This window comes from Parus major, chromosome 5 (genome assembly GCF_001522545.3).
Source record: "Parus major isolate Abel chromosome 5, Parus_major1.1, whole genome shotgun sequence".
In the NCBI taxonomy this organism is placed as follows: Eukaryota; Metazoa; Chordata; class Aves; order Passeriformes; family Paridae; genus Parus; species Parus major.
The window spans coordinates 6,208,681-6,230,557 of NC_031774.1; the positions used below are offsets into that span (position 1 = coordinate 6,208,681).

General features: G+C 36.7%; 1 protein-coding gene across 2 annotated transcripts in view; it reads left to right on the top strand.

Moving 5' to 3' along the window:
- INSC (INSC spindle orientation adaptor protein) overlaps positions 1-21,877 on the top strand; it is a 127,938-nt gene that overhangs the window by 97,969 nt on the left and 8,092 nt on the right. For both annotated transcript variants that reach the window (XM_015632342.3, XM_015632346.3), the window contains exons 8-9: positions 12,161-12,332; positions 14,487-14,665. In XM_015632342.3, the coding sequence (XP_015487828.1) occupies positions 12,161-12,332; positions 14,487-14,665 (351 nt within the window). The remainder of the gene's footprint in view (positions 1-12,160; positions 12,333-14,486; positions 14,666-21,877) is intronic.

Here is a 21,877-nt window from a genome sequence, read left to right on the forward strand (position 1 = left end):
TTACTATGGGGTGCCCATGCTGCTCCATGGGGAGTGAGGCTACCTGCTCTTGTCATCTTCTGGTTATTGCTTTCTCAGGTGTGAGGCTATGTATTGCAGACAGTTCTGATGAACAGGGATTTGGGAATAACTGACATGTAGTGCTAGAGAGAATGGAATTAATTAGAATAATGTTCCTGCAAACAAGGTGCTGTTCAGCTGAGATTTCAGTTCCTGTTATATGGTGGTCTACTCATAAGATCACAAAAATGTGATGAATGAGAATGATGATCTGAGTTCCTATAAAATGCCCATCCTTAACTGCTTTAGCACTCTTTGCCCTCTGCATTTATTTTAGCCTTTCTTTACAAGCACTGGATGCTTTGGCATTTTGTCCATGCTGGAATTATTCTAGATCTGCAAAGAGTTGCTGGATGCAGCAAAACACCTTCCAGGACTTCCTGTTGATCTGGTTATTATTCAGTCTGAAAAACACTCCATTTCTGGAGAAATGAAAATTCATTTGAATGATAATAAGTATCATTATTGTAAAGGCCTATATCCACATACTATGTGGCTGTAGGTAAGTTTTTATCTTCATTTTTATCATAGCACAGCATATGAGAGGGAAATGAAGTTACTCAGGAGTAAGAACCTCCCCCAGATGTGTAATGTGAACTTCACAGCTGATCCAAACATGATATTTTACTACTTTCTATGCTGAAGAAGCAATTATAACAAAAGAGACAGCCAAAGAACTTTAGAATAAGTTTACAATTTATTTTTGACCAAAATAGTTGATTTGTTCTGAGAAAAATAATCAGAAGGCTTAAGTCACCTTTTAGTTACTAAAGATTGCTCCTGTCTCATCCTGTATCCTGGAAAAGGAACTGGGTTACAAGTCACAGGATCTCACCTAGGAAATATTTATGGATGAAGACACATGACTGACTTCCTACTCCTGTTAGCTAAATTTATGTATTTAAAGGTCATGACAAATTACTTTTCTCCTCTTTGAGAAAAGGATTTTTTGATGATTTGTGCCCCAGGGAACTGGCAGTGTTAGAATTTTCCAGCCCATGGATTTCTGTGTGGCTGTATCAGATGAGGCTGAGAAACATTCCCTGCACCTTTATTTTACCAGCTTTACCAGTGTATTACTGACATTGATGTTACTCTGAGTAAAAATTCTGTGTTTGCTGCTCTCCTTTGGTTCCTCTTCCCTTCAAGCTCCTTTAAACATGAAATAACACACTTGCATCTGATTTTTAGCACATTTCTCTGCTAGTAGAATTTATGTCTTGTATTAACCAGCAAAAATGAAGCACTTGCCACAAAATGTATGAAGAAGGTAAGGCTCTTAGGACCTGGGGCATGGGATAAGACATTAGGACAGAGAAGTCAAATTAATCAGATCAGGACTTCCAGCCCAAAAAAATAGGACAGGTAATTGAGACATACTCATGTAATTACAATTGATTTTGCTTACAGAAAAAAAACCCAAAAACCAAAAGACAAAGAATGACAATTGCTGAAAGTGGTAATGCCAAAGGAAGTAATTTTAAGTCGAGATGACACTGGATTTTTTTCCCCTTTTTTTTCTCTCTTGGTTACTAAAGAAGGTATGAGTGCTGATTTCTGATCCTTCTAGGCCTAAAAAATAGAGTAAGCCTATACCAAAAAGTAGTATTTTATGGTTCAAATAAAGAGAAAATAACTGAGAGAGGGAGATAGGAAAGGACATAACAGTCAAAAACCTTTTCAGTAACATGGATAAAGATTTATAATTGAATTGAGACATCAGTTAAAACTCATTAAAAGCTGACTGATTAGATTGTTGGTGTTTTTCTTTTTTTCCTTTAAGAAGAATGGTCAGTGGCCAATTATTTTGAACAAAAACATTTGCACTGTCCTTAAAAATCCTTAAGGCTTTGAAATAGGTGCTTGCACTTACTTTGGCCATTCATCTTTGTAGTGACTCCTGTATTTTACTTCTGGTTTAAGTTGCTCTTCCTTAAAACTAAGGATCTAAGCCCTAAGTGCCAGTAAAAGGCCAGCCAGCATCTCTGTGGCTGCTAGACAGCTTGTCCATGGTGGTTGGCAATGGAGATGACAGAGCTATTCTGCATGTTTTCCTCATTAAGAGTGGGAAGAATTAGCTTTCTCTCATGGCAAGGACCATCTAGAAGGTGGTTTGGATCTACTTTGCTTTAGAAATATCTTTGCTCAGTGATGGGACTAATGAATCTCCAGAGTTCGTGGTGAATCTTTGCAGTTGGCAATATGGAAGATATTTTGGTGGGAAGCAATATGGAAATAAATGCTATTGGTGTTTGATATGGGTGTTTTTAAAAATCAAAAAGTCAAAGACAAAACCCCAACAATTCAAACTGTTGTATGTACACACACAGAGCTGGTTCAAAAACTGGCAGTTCTACAAATATTTAGAAGACAAAAGCCCACGTGTTCAATGCAACAACTGCTATTTAGGTTTTTATACAGAGCTTTAGAGCAGATGTTGTGAACAGAACACCAAAATGCCTAGGCAGTCTGAGAATATTCATACCTGTAAAGACCTACAGTGACATTTGGGACAATATGGGATGTGGAACAGTTCTTAGCTTAACTAGGTCTAGTTGCAAGGACTTTTATTGAAGGCTCCTAATTTCACTGAAGAAAGCTAAACCTTCAGTTTGTCATTAATATGACTCAGCTGCAAGGCACTTTTCACACATTTTGGGTGAAACCAAGCCTGAGGCATGCTCTTCATTTGTGGAATGTGAGAGAACCAAGAATCCTTAGCAGACAAGAGACTCCCTTCAAGACAGTTTTGAATGAACTTTACTAGAACATCTCTTCCTCTTATGTAGAGGAAAAGAAAACAGGTAAGAGAGACTGCCCTGAACTTTTTGTTTGGAGGCTACTAATCTAATTGTAAGCAACATGGGGGATATTTTTAAAAGTCATTTGCATTTATTGGCTACGAATTTGGTATAATTTGTTTATGTTGAATCTTGCTTTTTATGGTTTACTTTCCTCATCAGACACCAGTCAAAGTAAATTTCAAAAAATATGCTAAATTCATCTTTGGTAAAAAATAGTGGGAGAGACATAGCTCAGACTTTGCAGTGGCTTTTCCCTAGCAGCTGCTATCATTGCATTTCAGTGCATTCAGTGCTTTCATTACACTTTCCCAAGGGTAAGAAGGATATGACCAGGACTCTGTCTGCTGCTCAGTGAAGTTGGACATATTTGTACTCTGAGACATGATGCTAATACAAATTGAATGTCCACTGTTCTTTCTTCCTTTTGTTCTTTGTCAGCTGTAGAGATGAAATATTGGAAAAATGTTTCCATTGAAATATTTTATTTACAGTCTGAGTTATTCTAGATTAGATTGCCTACCAAATGACATAGATTTTGTTTGTTAATGCTTTTGGGAATGAGGACTGCACAGGATAGTCTCAGGAGAAAATCCAGTAAATAGTTTCATTCTAGGCAAGGCCTGGAATGCCTTTTGGTCTTCAAAACGGTGTTTTCTTTCCTCTGTATGCCTCGAATTTGAGTTCTTTCTAAAAGTCTGATACATTTTGATTAAAAGTTACATTCTTTGGCCCCGAGGATTCAGTAGCTCTGGTTTCAGAGCGAGGTGTATATTCCTCAGAAACCTAGCTGTCACACTTCTCTAGTATCACTGCAATTAATAATAATATCACTGCAAGAAACTGTCCAATTGTGTTGTCTTTGATTCCTCTGAAACAGAACAGATCTTAATCCTGGGAGCTCTCCTGGATCCAGGAGAAACCCAACACCATTCTGTGGAGACCTGCAGTGGCTCCTCTTCTGCTCTTTATGGACTGGCAGATGGCAGAATGCAGCTTGGTCATGTGAAATTTCTAGTCCAGACTTGAGCTTTATAGATTTGGGGGATTCAGTTGGTTTGGAATATGGAATGAGAGTTTTTACTGCTCTGAGAAGTGAACCTTGAGTGCTAATATTTAGTACTTTGTAGTTGTTACATTCCTTCTGTCATAACATCCCTTGCATTTTTCTAAGAATGAGAAAACTGGTTTAAGGATTAGGGATAATATTAGAAAAACAGGCAGTGACTGGATGACAGAATCAGAACAGTATTTGGAATTTTCCTAAACAACATATTTGTTTTCCCAGATCTGTGCAGCTAAAATAAAGCAAATTGAGGCTTTATCTTTGCCATAACATAACACTTCCACATTTATCTATCCAAAATACTTGGAGAAGATCCTGGGCTGTTGAAGCTGGAATCTGCTCACTAGGTAAATTCAATTTCAGCCAGTTCTGACCTGTTGTTCTGATGTGAGATCAGCTTATGAAAAAAAGCTGAGTTGGAAATAAGATTTTGAATGCAGATTGTAATTGCCCCAGTATCAAAGTGCTGCATGGTACTAATCCTTGGATTTTCATATGTTGGAAGAACAATCTCTACTGAAAGTGTAACAAAATTTGTGGGTTTGTTCCTCCTAGTTCAAACATTAGCTTAATTCAAAATATATGTGTTTATTGTCCTTCATAAGAGTGGTTCTCTTTGTTGAGACCTGTTAAGGCAGCAAAGACTATTGAGTAGAAGAAAAATCAAAATTCAGCTTGTAAAAATACTCAATTTTCTCAGTGTCTTAGGATTGTCCTTATTTCTTCTGATATAGAATCAATGTAGCAACTGTGTTTGACCAAAGAGCAGCACTGGAAGGTGCTAATGGAAAGAAAAACATCTGAGATCACTTTCCCTGGTGACTCCTAGTAGACCTCTGACTGCTCATAAAGATTGTATGTGAACAGCCAATCTTAAACTTGCATTTCTTAGGCTTTAAGCAATTCTGAAATTATTTTATTGCCACTGCAGTCATAGACATAAATCAGTGTTTGCAGGAGACCCAAGGAGATTTACCTGTCAGGAGAGGAACCTTGGCTCTGCTGTAGCCAATAAAGTTCTATCAATTTTTACTAGACGAAAACTGCCCCTTTTTCACTTTTTTGAATTTTTTGTTTAAATAAGGGTAGCAGTTTCCTCTGTTGTTATTAGAACATGAATGAACTCTTATTGAGTTGCTCACTAAAAGTTTTACAGCTAAAGTACTGTGAGTGTTTTCATTATAAATGGGTATCATAAAACTCTATAACTTGCTTGTAAAAATTCTCTGCCAATAAAAATCTGGCACATCCAAGGTTGGTTCTGGAGCTAATTTATTTAAAATAATTTATTAAAATAATTGAACAGCCATTGTGAAGTAATGAATGTAGCAAACAATTCTATTAATGCTTGGTGCCTCATAGTGCTGTTCTTAAAAGCAACAGAAATTTTGGGAAGAGAAATATGAGTAAATCACTGGGTCAGCTTTGGTAACTATGTGAATTTAGACATAAAAACATTTTTCTGAGCAAATTACTGTGTATATTTAATTCATTGCATTATATAAATATTCTACTATTGTAGTGCATTTGATTAGTGTTCATATGATTCAAATACTGCTGAAGTCTTGATTTTAGAGAATGGATATTTTTTAGGCTAAACTGACCGACACCATTGAAAAGAGAAATGTTTGCAGGAAAATTGTTTGCATAAAGATCTTTTTTGTAAAAGTGTTTGCAAAAACCTCATGTTTAAAATAAGAGTAAAAAAAAGTAAAACATCCTATGTATGTCCATTTCTCACTTTCTCTACCTCTCTAATGTAAATCTGCTTTCTACTGTGGTGTTGCCATTGACACAGTTTGAGAATGGAGTTGGGTGGTATTTGTGCAAGTCATAATGGTATACACCTGGTCAAGAATTTTAATTCAATGAGAGAAGCTGTATGTGAAATTACAGTAATAATAACAACAGGGATTATTAAAATTATTAATTAAAGCTGCAGCATAATTAAGGTTTCAAATTTTTTACTTGAACAAATCCAGAATTCTAACAGGAAGATTGTCTTTCATGAGAGAAGAGAGACACTATGAAGAGTTAGATTAGATGATAATGAGTGGCTGTGACCTCCATGCTGCTCTTTTTGGCTACAGACCCTTTCTCATTATCATAATAGAATAAAGCTCCTCTAAAAATGTGATGTGTATGAGATTTTTTTTCCCTCATGAAGAGCTAAACCAAGAGACACTTGAAAATAAAAAACATGGTGTCATATCAAAACCTAGATGATACAAAGTAATCAAACACGTTGAAAGAGTGTCCTTGTTTTTAAATGCCAGGCACCAGGTGTTGGAGAATATATCCTCACACCATGAAGTGTCTGTGACATTATTTATTTAAAAGTAGATGACTGGAGCACAGATTTTTTTCGGGAGCACATCTCATTTTCTGGAGTGCCCTGCTACACATAACCTGGAGCCCCTGATTGTTTATAGGACTAGCTGAGGTGGGTATTTTTCCTTTTCTCATGATCCCCCAGAGTAAATAAAAATGAGGGCTATGTGAAAATGACTAATATATGTCTTTCCTTAATTCAGATTTCAGGTCCCAATATCTTGTTCAGCATTCTTGTACACCACTTGACAGTTCCTCTCATCTTGTTGACAAGTCCTTTTTTGGGTCTATGTGGCTTCATTTTAATGGATTTCAGACCCCAAAATATAATGTATAAAGCCATATCCATTATTTAAAAGGAACAAACATGTACTTTCTGGAATCTGTAATGCAGGTACAGCTACCAAGAAAACCCTACAAATAGAAATAGATTCTTGCAGCTTAATAACAAACCACTGTATCTAGCACTCAAAAATGTAGGGCACGAGAACCTGAGAAATATTTGGTGTCATGTAACTTCAAGAATTTAATCTTTATAAATATGTGAGCATAAATAGTTCTTCCTTATTCTTACAGAGTCCTGACTCTACAGGTAACATAGTCATTACTGGGATTGTTTGACAGAATAGGAAAAAGAAAATGTAACAAATGTTGAATACAAGGGTCATTGCAAATGTCTTTTTTCCGCCCCCCAGCCACTGTGCTCGTTTGTGACCAGTGGTTTTCCCTCTGTTTTATCCATGCATCCCAATTCTGTGAACACCTGCCTGCACTACAAAGGATTTCTGCATAACTGCAGGTGAATTCCTTTGTAGTCTCTTCTCATTCCCCTTGTAACCACTCAGTGCTTATCGTGTAGAGATGGAAGGATATCATGGTGGAGGAGTAGATCAGGAAAGCTGAGCTTATCCTTGGGTGTTTCACTATGTTTGTAGAGAGTAGTTTGAAGCAATGTAAGCTGTGATTTATGGGAGTGGGAATATGTGGATGTTGCTAGGCCAATAGCAGTGCAGTGCTGCTTCTGTTTCTTTTATCAACCACAAAAATACTTTAAAATACTATCTTACCCTTCATATCAGTCCTCAATATTGAGGGAGATCAAAGCCAGCTGTTCTCTTATCCTGGAAGCACAGACAAAAGAGAAGTCTGGATGTCGACCTTACTGATTTTGTCCATCCTTTCTGTGAATTGACTTATTCTCTATTATCTTTTGACAACCACTTGTACTTTTTATCTGCAACAAGCTTAGAGCATCTCTGAGCACAGAGGAACATGAATTCTGAGGTGCAGGGCTGCTTCCTCTTGGTTTCATAGGGATTGCATAGGATTTATCTTTCGACTCCTAGACAGTCCAGAGTAAGGAACTTCTTATTTCATCTTGCTCTGCACTTTCTTTCTCCCTGCAACATTGAGTTAAGGTTGCTACTCAGGCATTGCCTCATTTAATGCATCCTTCAAGCTGATACAGCCAAATGTCTTTTCTCTTATGCCACATAACAACATTCCTACATCAACTTTACACTTCTCTTTGATGGATAAACGCCAGAAAGAACAAATATTTCCTCATCAGCTTGACCACATCTGAAAGAGGGTAGTTTTAAAGGGAAGCTATAGTCAAAGCTGCTGCAAACCAAAGCACAACTCACTGCTAGTTTAGATACAAAGCTAAAATATTGACAGAAGTTTCAAGGATAGAGCTGGGAGCTGTTCAACCTCTATTCAGCCCCACATTATTCCATATGTACAAAACAGGGCTTATAAATTAGGTGCCATGACCACTCTTGTACAGCATTAGTTATAAAAATCATTGCAGTTTTGTTCACTGGTCACTGCTGCTGCCATGGAATTGTTGCAGTAGTTTGGATTACTTGGGATTATATTTGGGGATGTTTCAATGGCATCACTTTGTTACTGTATCATCTCATTTAATTCCATTACTTGGTAACAAGTCATCAAAATAACAGTATATGGGTTTTGCTGGATGAATGTGATAATCCTCTCTCCCTGCCTTCTTTCACAGTTACCCTCATCCTCATCCTGTAAATTATGATGTGCTTGGGTTTTTATCCACCTTTATATATTTGGTTTGCCCTGCTAATGTTCTCACCTACATAGTTAACCTGTCCTAGCCTTCAGGTAGGAGGAGCATGTGTGAAAGGATAGAAGACACCCAGCTCTGATCTATCAGTTCTTGACTGTTGGGTGCAGCCTCTGCTTTTGAAATTCTCCTCTGGGAAAGCTGAGATTGTTTAAGGGGTGATCCCCTTTTTTTCCACACATGTTTCCACATTTGCTGCCCTACCTCTGGATCTCAACATCTCCATTTTATTCTTCTGTAAAACTGCTTTGAAATTTGCTGCATTTTCTTACCAGAAGCACCCAGATTTAGGCTGATAGTGTTATCCATGGATTTGGCAGTGGAAAATCAGGTGACAGATGCCTGCAAGACTCAGTAAATGACTCTGGAGATCAATTTAGAGAAGGCAAAAAAAAAAAGTTTTGACCAAAGTTTTACCAATATGTAGGGATCATCTGAACATTAAGTGAGCAAACAGGAATGGTAGCAAAATCATGCTATGAGAAAAGGCCTTGAGCAGCATTTTATACAAATGATCATGGACATTACTAAGAGGAAGGTGATGGGTCTTGGTTCCCAGAGTAGCATGATAAAAATGCCTTAAACCCCCTTATGGAAAGCAGAGAGTTAAGATTGCTGTTGTGTGTAATATTTCAAATCATGAAGTCATTAGTGTAATTCATCCCGAGTTCTGTATTGGTATCTTTAACAAATGCCTAGTTTTATTTATTTTTAGGAGGAAGGACAGGTATACTGAAAAAAGAAGACTCTTGCCCCAGAACTCATTCATTCCTGTTGTAGGAAAAAATAAATTATTTCCTTTCAGAAGACTTGATCTATGCAGTAACATGGTCACACATTTATTTTGTCACTTGGATTAAGTTTCTACAACAGGGCTATGCTCATAAGGATGTAAGTTCCTGGCATTTTTCCAGTTATCAATACTGAAATATTAGTGATCAAGCGTTTACTGAATGCCATTCCTCAAATGCAGGGGCTCCACAGCATCTTGTTGCATTCATGGAATTCATTTGTTTGCATTATCTGGCTAACTGGTTCTTTTGTATTGCCAAGGTGATGAACAGATTTGACATTTAGCTGATTACTTCACCAAAATTAAACAGAAAACAGGGCAGCCATCCAAAGTTCCTTTCAGTGCGAAACCTAATTATAAAAATGCTTTGAGCAGCAATTTCTTTTTGGATGTTACAGTGCTTTTATTAGATTGTTCCCCTGTCATTTTAAAATTTATTGCTAGACACTTATAAATGGGGTTGCCTGTTGAAGTAGAATTATTTTATTTTCTATATTTAAGATGAGACGAAAAAATGTATGGAGCAAATTTTAGCCTGAATTTGTTAGTATTTTACATATTTCTGAAAAGGAAGGAGACTAACTAGTGCTAGATTTCACAGACCCAAAATATGTCATTTATCTTTGTGTTGAATAAAATCCTATCTGCTTTTTTTATTCACAATTCAGCAACACCCAGTTTCCAAAAACTATTACTTAGCAAATAATGAAATCAAATTTGTGATTTAAAATTTGAGTACAGCCCTTTATTTTTAGAAGCTTGTATTATTAATGTAGATTTGCACAATTACTGGTGATAGAAAAATCTAATGATGTTCTTGTACCTGTCTTTCATAAGCCATTACCTGTTCTCAAACAGCATAAAAGTACTCTTAAATCATTTCTCAGGATCATTGAATATAAGTTGGCCAAGTGAATTTTAAGCAGTAAATTTAGAGCTGAAGACTGAAGTGGGTCTTAGAAGAAGTTTCTTGTGAAGTATTTTTTTAATGTCTTGGAGTATGTTTAACTTTTTATACTGCCTGTTGTTATTAACATTCTTTGGATCCCAAACAAGGTGCGATCTAGGGAGATTTCAAAATTATAAAATTGTGGGGTTTTTATATGATATTGTCTAGCACACTTTGGGTACTAAATCATCATTTGAGGACATAGATTAATTCTTGACACTGAGATCTATTAATATACCTTGAAGCCCAGTGAATTATGTGAATCTGCTGCTTCAAGCTGTAGAATTCTGCCATAACTAGGAGGAAATATTTTGCTGTAGGTAGATTAATGTTGAAAGCTTGTCAAGAAAAAGTTTAACATTGAAAATTTGTTCTTTCTCTTTTTGCCAGTACTAGAACTTCTACGATAAATACCATTTGTGATCTGAGGAAAAACAGAGATACAATTTCTTTTATATTTATCTGTTACTAGAGTTTCAATGATATAGTCTATTCCCTATTAAAAACTTCATCCTAGTGAATAATCTTACAGAGGGTTTTTTTTACTCCTATCTGAGAGCTTTGCTCATAAAATACAGTAAATGTCAGTGATTATCAAAAATTTTATTCATTGCAGGACGTGTAATTAAGATAACTCAACATTCTGTGTTAACAAATAGAAAAAAGGAGAATAAGAGATTTGCTAAATACTAATTTGCTAAATATTTTTTGAAGATAATGGATAAGACTTAACATGGCCATTGTGAAGAAGCTTTGAGTTGAGAGAATGCAGTCTGAGCAACAGAGCTAAGAGCAGGTGTACAACACAAATGTGGGTTTGTTTTTTGTTTGAGTGCTGAAGTACATTTCAGTACTAAGCCTTCTTATCTCCTCTTTGTATCTCTAAAGTGTCCAGAGCTGAGGGTGTTTAGCCTGGAGAAAAGGAGGCTCAGGGGAGACCTTAACACTCTGTGCAGCTCAGTGAAAGGAGGGTGGAGCAAGGTGGGAGTCAGCCTCTTCTCCCTGGTAGCCAGCACAGGACAAGAGGAAATGGCCTCAAGCTGCACCAGGGAAGGCTCAGGCTGGACATCAGGAAAAATTCTTCATGGAAAGAATTGTCAAGCTTTAGAATGTACTGCCCAAGGGAGGTGGTGCAGTCACCATGACTGCCACAGCGCTGAGTGCCATGTCTGGTGTTCAGCCTTTGGCTGGACTCAGTGATCTTGGAGGTCTTTCACGTCCTAAATGATCCTGTGTTCTAACTACTTGCTTGTCAAGGTGATATGTTGTTCAGGGCTATGTTATATGGGGAGAAACACATTGCTGTAGATCTGAAAGTTCACACATTGTGCCCCTGTACACAGAGAACATTCCCTTGCTGAGTTTTGCTGCTAACAATAGTCCCAATGGATGTGCCCTGTTGCTTTCATTGTGCCAGTGGGTCTCCTATAATTTAAACCTATATATGTGTGTATGATCTGTCTGCCTGAACTGTGTAAGGACACTTCAAACACTCTAGAAGCATAAACTTGTCATTTCTCATTTTTCTGTTTCCCTTTGAAGTAAGCAAGGGATGTGTGGACCTGGCTTTAATAGAAGTGCTGTGCAAGCTCATCGGGAGCACCTTTGATCCTGTGTTTGCTTTGTGACAATTTCAGGGAAAAGTGGCAAAAAAGAAGTAGACCTTAGTGCACACTCAGGTTTGAGTCTTGTAGTAGAGCCTGAGGCATAGTATGAGGCAGAGTAGCAATTAACATTTGCTTATCAGAGCTTATTCTTGAATTTACGTTTAACTTTAGATGTCTGTCAGAAAAAATTCTGCTGGACCAAAATCGATTTCACAGAACCATTAAGTGAGAAGGAACTGCAAGACTTTTGGCAGGACAACAAACTCGTATGCTGAACTCATTTGTATTTGCTAAACTGCAACTTCCTGCAACACAAAGGCCACCAAGTTTAAGTTATTTCTGAAAATAAATTGAGTAGTTTAGTCACCGCCAAGAAAAGACAAATGGAAAACCATCTTTGGTTGCAAAAGTGCTTCCTACAGTATTTCTAACTTGTACCTATTGTTTCTCCCTAGGTTGATGGGATCCTGTGCCTGGCTGACATCCTCACTGACACCAGCCATTCTGAAGCTACTCATGCAGAAGCAGCAGCAGTAATTGCCCAGATCACATCTCCACATCTCACGTTCACTCAGCATCTCAGCAGCTTTCTGGAAAATATGGAAGAAATCGTGACAGCACTTGTCAGTAAGTTTTCTACAGGACTTCTGAGTCCATTAAAAATAGCAGGTTAGGGTATGACTCTTTCATTAGAAATATTCCCTAAATAATGTTTACCATACTTTCCTTAACAAATAAAATTAAAATTTTTAATTCTGAGCCAGAGAATTCTGCAATTACATAATATTCTTTACTCCAAGCTACATGTGAATAGATTTATGCATATTTGTCAAAATAATATCTGTATGAAAATCTGTCTTAAGAGCCTCAAGAAAGACTCAGCAAAGCATCTTCTTATCTGATTTTTGTCTGTGAAAGACGAATATTGAGAGCTGCTAATCTTTATGTTGTATTTTCCAATTTTCTAGAACTCAAACTCACCACTACATCTGCATTTGTATGGTAATTCAGAGGAAAAGTAGAGTGTCATATAATTTATTGGTATTGTTACAAGAAAATAAACAATCTGTCTTTCTTGTCTAAGCCCCTGTTACATGGTAAAATGAGACAAAGGTAACAGCAAGATTTTCCTTAACCTGGGTCAGTGAGAATAATTTAGAAAAACAAGATGACATTTCCCATTGCTTTCTAAAGAGAGGAATATCATATTTCTGGCACTGTACTCTCTCCCTCTCAAATACCAGAAACTTTCATTCAAGTATTTTTGTCTCTCTAGTCTGGAAATTCGGTTTCGCAGAGCTCTGCATCAGAATGAACTGTTTGGGTCCTCTAGTTTGATTTGTCATGTATAATAAATCAGTACATTTGGAAATTTTTCTAGTGAGCCCAGTGGTTACAGTTAAACTGCAGCACTTCCATTTGAATGCATGATTTTGTGGGGTTTGTTTGTTTGTTTTTAAGAAGGAAAAAAGAGTAGTATGAGTGTCTGAGGATTCTGTGGTGGCAGGGTATTATCTGAGGTGTATTTAGGCATTCTCCAAAAGGCCCAAACAGAACTAGTGATGCAGAAATCAAGGGAACAATTTATTCCTGATGTCCAGCAAAAAATGGTGAAGTTTGTGCCCTGAATCCAGCAGGTGGAATTAATATGTGCTGAGCTTGGTTATGTTGTAGACAGTGGCATCTGACCTGGTTTTTTTCAGATTATTTCTTGGTTATTATAGTGTACCACAGTCAAGGGCCAATCTGAACAGCCTATCCAGAAGGCACTAGCTGGTGGATCATTTCCTCAGTTACTGCTGTTTAAGTTCCACAGGAATTTTAGTGGCATACATTCTGCCCAAGAAATGTAAGCATTAAAAATAGAACATGTATAACTTTGCAAGAGCTATTTCAGTAATCAGACACCAGTTTCCTTGTGATATTTATAACTCAGTAATTGATTACAGTAATATTTAATTTTTAAACCATGCAGAAATCCCATTTCTAGGTGATTCACATCTTAGTTAAAGAACATATGTACAAGGGATTAAAAGATGGATGCCTCTTCAGCACTTCTTATTGAAGTTGAAAAATATGCAGGATGATTTTTGACTACAGAGAATTAGATTTAGGGATAAGCAACATGTATATGTACTTTGTTGTAAAGGAGAAGATGTATAATAGAATTATTCGCATACAGATAATTTACTGTTAGCTTTCTGCCTCCTGTATTTAATTTTATTTAGTTATATTGAGCTTTATTTTGAACAACAGTGAAATATTCCCAGTAGAATGGTGTACTAGGTAGAGCATATCATTTATCAGAGGTTGTAGGGAGGTGGATGTTGGTCTCTTCTTCCAAATAAAAGGTGATAGAACAAGAGTAAATGGCCTCAAGTTTTGCCAGGTCAATTTTAAATTGGGTATTAGGAAAAACTACTTTATGGAAAGGGTTGTTAAGTGCTGGAAAACTCTGCCCAGACTCTGCTTGAGTGGCCATCCCTGGAGGTAATTAAAAGCTGTGTTGAGTTGGGCACATGGCTTGGTGGTGGACTTGGCAGTGCTGGGTTTGGTTGGAGCCCATGATCTTAGAAGTCTTTTCCACCCTACACCACTCTATGATGCTATGTAATTGACAAAATTAAGTTTATATTTTTTGTTTCCTTTTTTTATCTCCATGTTTATGAACTTGATATTGGCTAATAAGATCACTACTGCAAGTTGCAGATGCTTAAATATTGCCTTTAAATGCTGCAATGAAGGAATGACTTTTATTCAGCTTATTTTCTGCATTACTAGAACTGTGCCAAGAAGCCTCATCAGGTGAAGTTTTCCTGCTGGCTTCAGCAGCTCTTGCCAATATTACTTTCTTTGATACCATGGCTTGTGAAATATTGCTCCAGCTAAATGCAATGAAGATTCTCCTAGCAGCATGCTCAGACAAACGCATAGTGGATACTCCGTATTCCAGGGATCAGGTGAGGAATTTCTCTGCAAGCCACTGTCACATTTGTGTAAAAGCCAAAAGACTTCAGCACCGTTTCCATTTTGACATTGCCAAACCTAAGTTTCTTTCATATGACAGCTTTAATGGGATTTTCAAAAAATAATAAAAAAAGTTGCAGTTCCATTTATCTAAGATAGCAGAATTTATTGTTCTTCATTATGAGTTGGGACAGAGACCCAGACAGGTTGTAGAGGGATTCAAAACTTGACTGGACAGGGCTTTGAGGCAAAAATATATATCTGAAACCTAAATCTACAGTTGTCAGTTTAAAGATGAATTAGCTCCAAAAGCTGAATAAGGACCTGATCCCCAGCCCACTGACGTCGTTGGGCTTTGGACCAAGTCCTGTCTACCTGGTAGATGGTTTGCAAATTTTTATTGGCAAATACTGCTAATGTACTTTTGCCTTTCCCTTTCCTTCTCACCACTATTTTTAATTTTTAATTTTTTTTTTTAGTAAAGGGACACAGAATATTAAAGGTCTATGGTATTGCACAGATGAATTATGGTAGACTTGGGATCTTCACTGCCACAGGTTTTTTCCCCCCTAACCAGGAGCCAGGCTTTGGAGATTAAGGCCCAGTGGACCCTAGAAACTAATTATTGGTGTTCTAGAGGGGTGACTAGGACTGTTTTAGATTATATTAGTAGCACTTACTAATTTTTCAGCTGAGGACTGTGTATAAAAAGATAGAATTAAGCTATAATTACTTAGTGCCCTTTAGGCAGAGGTATCAGCTGTGGTGTTGACATGGCTGTCTAGTATCACATATGTACAATCCTTCACATTCTCTTTTTTTTCAGTCTTCCTGCACGCTCTCATGGTTTTGATTTCTTTATTTCTTTATGCCCTCATCTGAATTCTGCTGTCAGCTGTGAATTTGCAGTTTTCTCTGTGGGTAGCACTGCAAGCCCCTTCTTTTTAGGAGGAAGGCAGACATTGAAAGAAATACATATGGCTTTTTTTAGGTGACAGGCTAGTTCCAGGCCTTTTGCAGCTTGCAAGCTGCAAGTTCATCTCACCAGCTAGATGAACAGCAGACTGAATGGCTTCCCTCCAAGAGCTGAGGAGATTTCATCCCCCACAACACTTCACCTTCCTCCTCAGAATGAAAAAGTAGAGCAGAAAGGGTGATGCTCTCTGTGGCGTGCTGCAGGAAGCTTCTGAGCTGACTCCTTGGCTCCTGCAGCAGTGGGAACTATAAAATAATATATAAAATTTTATATAAAATATATATATACTGAGGTGGAATCTGAGTGCTGCTCATCTTGTCTTTAAGAGCTGCCAGTCAAGCAGTTTTGGTAATTAAATAGCCTTAAGAGAAGGCTTCCTTCAAATTCCTGAACAAGTGTGTGTTTGACTGAATTGCTCCCCTGGTTTCAGTCTTGTATTTGTGGGGTGGGGATGGTGTCTGCCAATTACAGCAGTCTCATGGAATATTTTGCCTTTTAATTTGCTCTGTGTAAAGTTGCAATGAGAAAAACACACTCAGCTGAAAAGAAAAACAGCACTACAATATTATATTTTATAAGGGCATTATAAATTGCCATTTTGGTTTTTGTCTGTAAGTCCTTCTAGGTAAGTAATGTAGTCAATCTTCTAATTTTAAGTCTAATTTTTTAAACTAAGTCTAATTTTTCCAATCTATATAATATTATGTCCCAGACAATAGACATTTGCCTAGGGAGATTTACATTAAAGATGAGTAGGTTTGAAAATTTTTAAAGATTTTATTTTGGATTATGCAACAAATGTTAAATGTATTTTCATGGATTAGTGTCCATTCTGAATGATCAAGTCATGTTTGCCAGTGAAACAGATGGTTTGGGATTGACTTATACTAAGGGTTGAAACAGTTAAACAAAGTAAGAATATTAATAAAAGATACAACGAAATACAGTCTGAATAATATAAAATTTTATAAAAGAGCCCCTCAAACTTAAATGCTCTGTTTTTCATACAAAACTTTAAGTAACACAACTACTTATAGAAAACTACCTAAAATTTCTAAATATATTATTACTTTAGCATTAATTCTGATTTAAGAAAATTCTATTTTGGTAGACTGAAGTGTGCTTTACTATGAGCCAAAACTGGGAGTAAGACAGCTGAAGTGCAGAGAAGGAACACTGAACTTTGTTTTCCTTTGTGCCATTGTATCTCATCTTAAATTCATACAATATCCTTCTATACAAGACATAGAATTACTATTAGTTATCACCCTTTGTGATGGTAGAAATAAATAACATTGTGCCCAGGTGTTGGATATTGGGTAGATTGTGTACTGGCTGCATAAACTATATTTCTGCTCAAGGACCTCTAAAATTATTTTGCCTTTTGACTTCAGGAAAGTCTTTTTGTCCAAATGATAAAATCACCTTTCCCATCATCGCTACCCAAAAACCAAACTCTTTCTTCTTTCATTTCCCAGGCTGTGTTAGATTAGGTCAGGAAAGAAGTCTAGAACTGAGAGCTGAACTTATTGATGAACAAGATTATAGTTGTCCATTTTATAGAAGCATGTGACTGTTTCCACAGCCAGCAACATTATACTGAGATTCCTTAGTTTTGTAACAAAATGCATTGTATAAGAACAGTCATCAAGCAATATTTTCCAGATTCCTTAGTCCTCAGTTTTGGGTCAAGATGGATATGAATGTCCCATGTTCTGTTTCTTTCTGCAGACTGTTGTTTCCTGGAGAGCAGGTTTTTTACTTCAAAAAAGCATCAAAATATCCTTTCAGAAGGGTTCATGCCTAAATTTAGCAGTGTAGTATAAGCAGTGTTAATGGAGTTTAAGATCTGTCAGAAGAGGGGTTTAGCCAAACTCCTTATTCAGGATCTTCTTGACTTTAGCCATCATCTTAGACTCTGCATAGAAAAATATGAAATATGTGTGTTTGGGTACACGATGTTTATGTATGACAAATTTTTTCTCTCTGCATTCCCACTTGTCTCTTCAGTGCTGTTAGTATTCTCACCTTACCTGTGAAGTTGTGGAGGTATAGCCTAACACCTTGTGATCTTCTCTTATACAGGCAAACAAAGAATTAATGTGCAGTGAACACATCCATTTTAAAGTGGTTATTCCTAAGTCTATAATCAGTGAATTATGTTTCAAAACAGTTTAAGGTGGAGAAAGACTTTTAAGCTGGAAGGAAAAATTGGAAATGGTTGCTGTTATTTTTTTTTCCTAATAAATTCTTTCCTGTTTGTAGCTGGGAGATGCTGCTGGGTTTGACACTGACATCTTCTGTGTCACTTAAGCTTTTAAATCCTTAATACCATTCTTCCTCTAGGTTCCTCTAGATTCTTTTCTCTGCTCTTCACCTTTTTTCCTTATCAGGCATTTGTGTTTGTTTTTACTGCCTTCCCCCACTTCCCCCCCCCTTAAATGAAGATTGTAGTGTCAAAAGGAGATTTGAGACAGATGTTACTTTAATACAAAGAAGTTTTGATTTTAAAATGTTGCTGAATCCCCCGTGAAAGATTTTGAGAGTAATGTTTTTAATGAGAAGGGTATTAACAGTTCTTTAAGATTTCCTTTGAAAATCCCTCTCTGTATGGAAGAATCTTGCAGTACTACTTTTCAATCTGAGTTTCTTGAATACTGGGGAGTTTACTAACAAAGCCTTTTAAAAGGGTTTCTGCACTGTTTTCTTGAACAGGTCTCTGTTAATATCCTGCTCTGACATTAGTGCCGTGATCATTAGATATGTGGTTGGAATTCCCTTCCCTCTGAGAGGCCTGACTGTGCACTCTGGTTGATAAACTGTGCATTAAAACTGTGGGATCCTTTCCAGTATCGACTAGATCACACTGAGAAAACATGATTTCAAGTAATATAGCTAGAAAGAGAACTGATAAATTTAAAAATTAAGTTATTTTTAAAAGCTTAATAAATCAAGAGAGAAACATGACTGCTTCCTAGCATGTAAAAATGAAAATTATGCCAAAGTCACCTGACTATCTGAATTTTAACCACTCCATTATATTAATGATATTCCAATTAGTTTCCTATGTAAGATTGTAATAATTTTCCCGATGTTTTTTGTTTTACTTTTTAACTGCTTATCTCTGTCTTTTCATGCACATGTGACCAGCATAACTAATTACCAGTACTGACTGGCATTATATGGATAGTTGTATTTCAGGGGTCCAAAACTGACTGTCTTAAACACCAAAGCTTTTTGAGGTAAATTCCTGCTTAGTCACAATTCTGCCTTTCATATTTTAGATTCTGTGTGGGATAAGACAGTGTGCTCCCACTTGCAGTGCAAGGAGTTCAGTTGGAAGAATAAAACCTCAACTCAGTCAAAAAACTAATTTGTGTTGAAAGGCAAATTTGTGCTCTGCTCTGGGGAGATCAGATCTCTTGGGTGCCTTTGGCTGGTTGAGTCTGTTTCAAAACATGAGAAGCTTTTCAACGCCTTGAAGGAAGTCTGAGAGAAAGTTATTCTTTCCCTCACCACAGGTTTTAACCTGAAATACAGAAAATTGTGGCCACTAGCTCAATCAGTCATTTAGTCATAAGCTCTGGTTTATGGGATGTGTTCTTTCACAATGGGACCCATACAGGGTGCATGTCCTTTGTTCTCATTTAAAACAAATCATGTGAGAACCTGGATCTTCTGCCTATTCCTTATCTAGATTAGTCAGCAATAGGAAGTAAAGTAAATAAAAATGTAGTAAAAACTTCCTTCATTCCAAAATGTAAATTTCCTACAGCTTTAGTCTCTGTTGCTGTGCCTCAGCATGCCAAAAATACAGTTCCCTGGCACAGTCTCAGAATAAACCTAGCATTTGAAGCAGATTCTGTCTCCAACCACTCTTATTATTTTGGGGGGATGTTAGCTGCTTCTGCTCATCTAGGGATATTTGTTTTGTGTTTTCAGGAAGAAAAACTAAATTCCCAATCACTAAAATGGCTATCAGAAGAAATTGGAGTTATTTTCTATTTTTATGCAATATCATGTCCCAGAGAGAATTTCCAGAGATTTCTTAGTGAAGTTTTTTTCTCCTGATAGATAATATCTTGAGAGATTTTTTCTTCCTCAGTTTGCTGTAATGCTGGTTCCTGATGCCTGCTAAATGCACTCTTTTGCTGTCTCCCTGTGGATGGATCTTGAATTGTGACATTCAGATGATTTTAACCTACCTTCAGAAACAGAGATTCTGTCTTGCTTCTGAATAGTTTTCCGTGCCACTTTGTTTCTGAGGATGGCTGTCTGGAAATTTACAGACACACTATGATTTATGGTTATGTCATTTATTTGAATGAATTACAAAATGCTCTTATAATATGTACAAAAATTAATATTACTTAGCAATGAATCAACCCTAAAGGAGTAATTAACTAAGAGAATTAGCAATTCTATATTGATTTACTTTGCCACTCTATTAAATTACTTTCTAATTCTTGTTTTGGGCTTGTGTCTTTCTTTTTTATTAAATTTTAATATTTTATTATGTCAGGACTGTTGATAAAAGCCTACTGAGCAGTGTGCCTTCATTGTTAATAAAGGTATATTATCACCACACCTTCCACCTCTGTAGACACTTCCCCCTCCCACAAATCAGGTAAGGGACCCTCAATTGTGGAAGATAGTGGCCTTTTAGCTGGCTAAAATGTGTGCTTTCATCCTCCAAATCCTTTGGCATCTTTCTTCCTTAGTAGTTGGTTTCACAATAAAGGGAAAAACTTTTTTAAATCTGCCACTAAGGGAAAGTTTCCAGAGAAGCCTTCTGTTTCTCACATGTTCTTTAAGTTTAAATCTCTTTGATAACTACAGATTTACACTCTCAGTGTATCTTATTTTCTAGCAAAGCATTTATATCTAGTTTTCACTTTTCCAATGAAGATTCAGTACCTTTGTACACTGGTTGATGAGCATTAGTCACCATTAGTTGTTCAGAAAAGTTTTATTATAGTGTAAGTAATTACATATTTTAGAAAAAAAAATATTCCAAGATGACTGTTGTTTGAAGAAAACTATTTTAAAGGTTCTTGATTAACCGTGGTTTCTCAAATTTAAATTGCTCTTGACAACTGAAAGTCCTACAGTTCAGGGCAAAGCAGACTACAGAACTTAAAAGGACGGTTCACCACTCATAAATTCAATATGTGTAAAAGTCTGAGTGAGTGGAAGGAAACTATGTGGAAATAGAAACAAAATTTAAATTATGAAGTATATAAAGAATAACCAAAAAAGATAGACTGTCAATTTTATAATAATGTATGATATTGTCATTAGAGATGTATCTGTGTTTAATACCTCTTCTTATTTTGCCTATAAAAATAGACATTTTAATTTTATTTTAATTAATTTAATTTTAATAGACAATTTTAATTGTCAAAAAATAGACAATTTTAATTCAGATTAATTTCCAGGGCAGCTTCAGGACTAAGATGATGATACTGTATTGACATTTGAAAAATATGAAATAATTACATTATTTTTGAAGTTAAGTTATTAAACAGGGAAATTTTCCATAGGCCTTAAGGTGTCACCCTGAAAATTAAACCTTCTGATCTTGTTTTCATAGTTTCTAGCCACTTTTTCAGGAAAGTAACTATAAACATAGATGTTTTATATTCTTTCAAAGAAACATCTTTTGATGGATGTTTCTCAGGACCAGTGTGATTGGGAAAGTGGCAGCCTAACTATCCAGTCCCTGGTCATTGTTGAAAATCTATAAATACTGGAGTCACAAAAACAAAATCCTTCATTTTCCCTATCATACATCAAACCGTGTCCATGTGAATCATTCCGTGTCCTACAGCGACATTAAGGGGCCCCTCAAATATCTCTGCATACTCACTTCATCAACAAACCATTTAAAGATGAACCTCCAAAGCTTCTTGATTTTGGGTGTTTTTTTAAGTTCTGAAAGTTACCTACTTAGTCTCTTGTTCTTGTGAAAAAATCTTGCCACTCCCAGTGGAATCTCTGCGTGTTGATGCTTTGCTAAGTTGGTGCTCCTTCAAAAGGTGCTAAAACATGAGCTGGTCTGAGAATTCCTTTCCTGACGTTTTGCCTCTTCCCATGTCTCACTGCCCCGTGGTTTAGGTGTGTAGAGCTGAGCACACCGAAACAGGCAGGTGTTGAGCACAGGAGGAGCCCTGGAGGTCTGTTCCTGTGCTTGTAACTTGTGACACTGACCTGAATCATCCATCCAGCT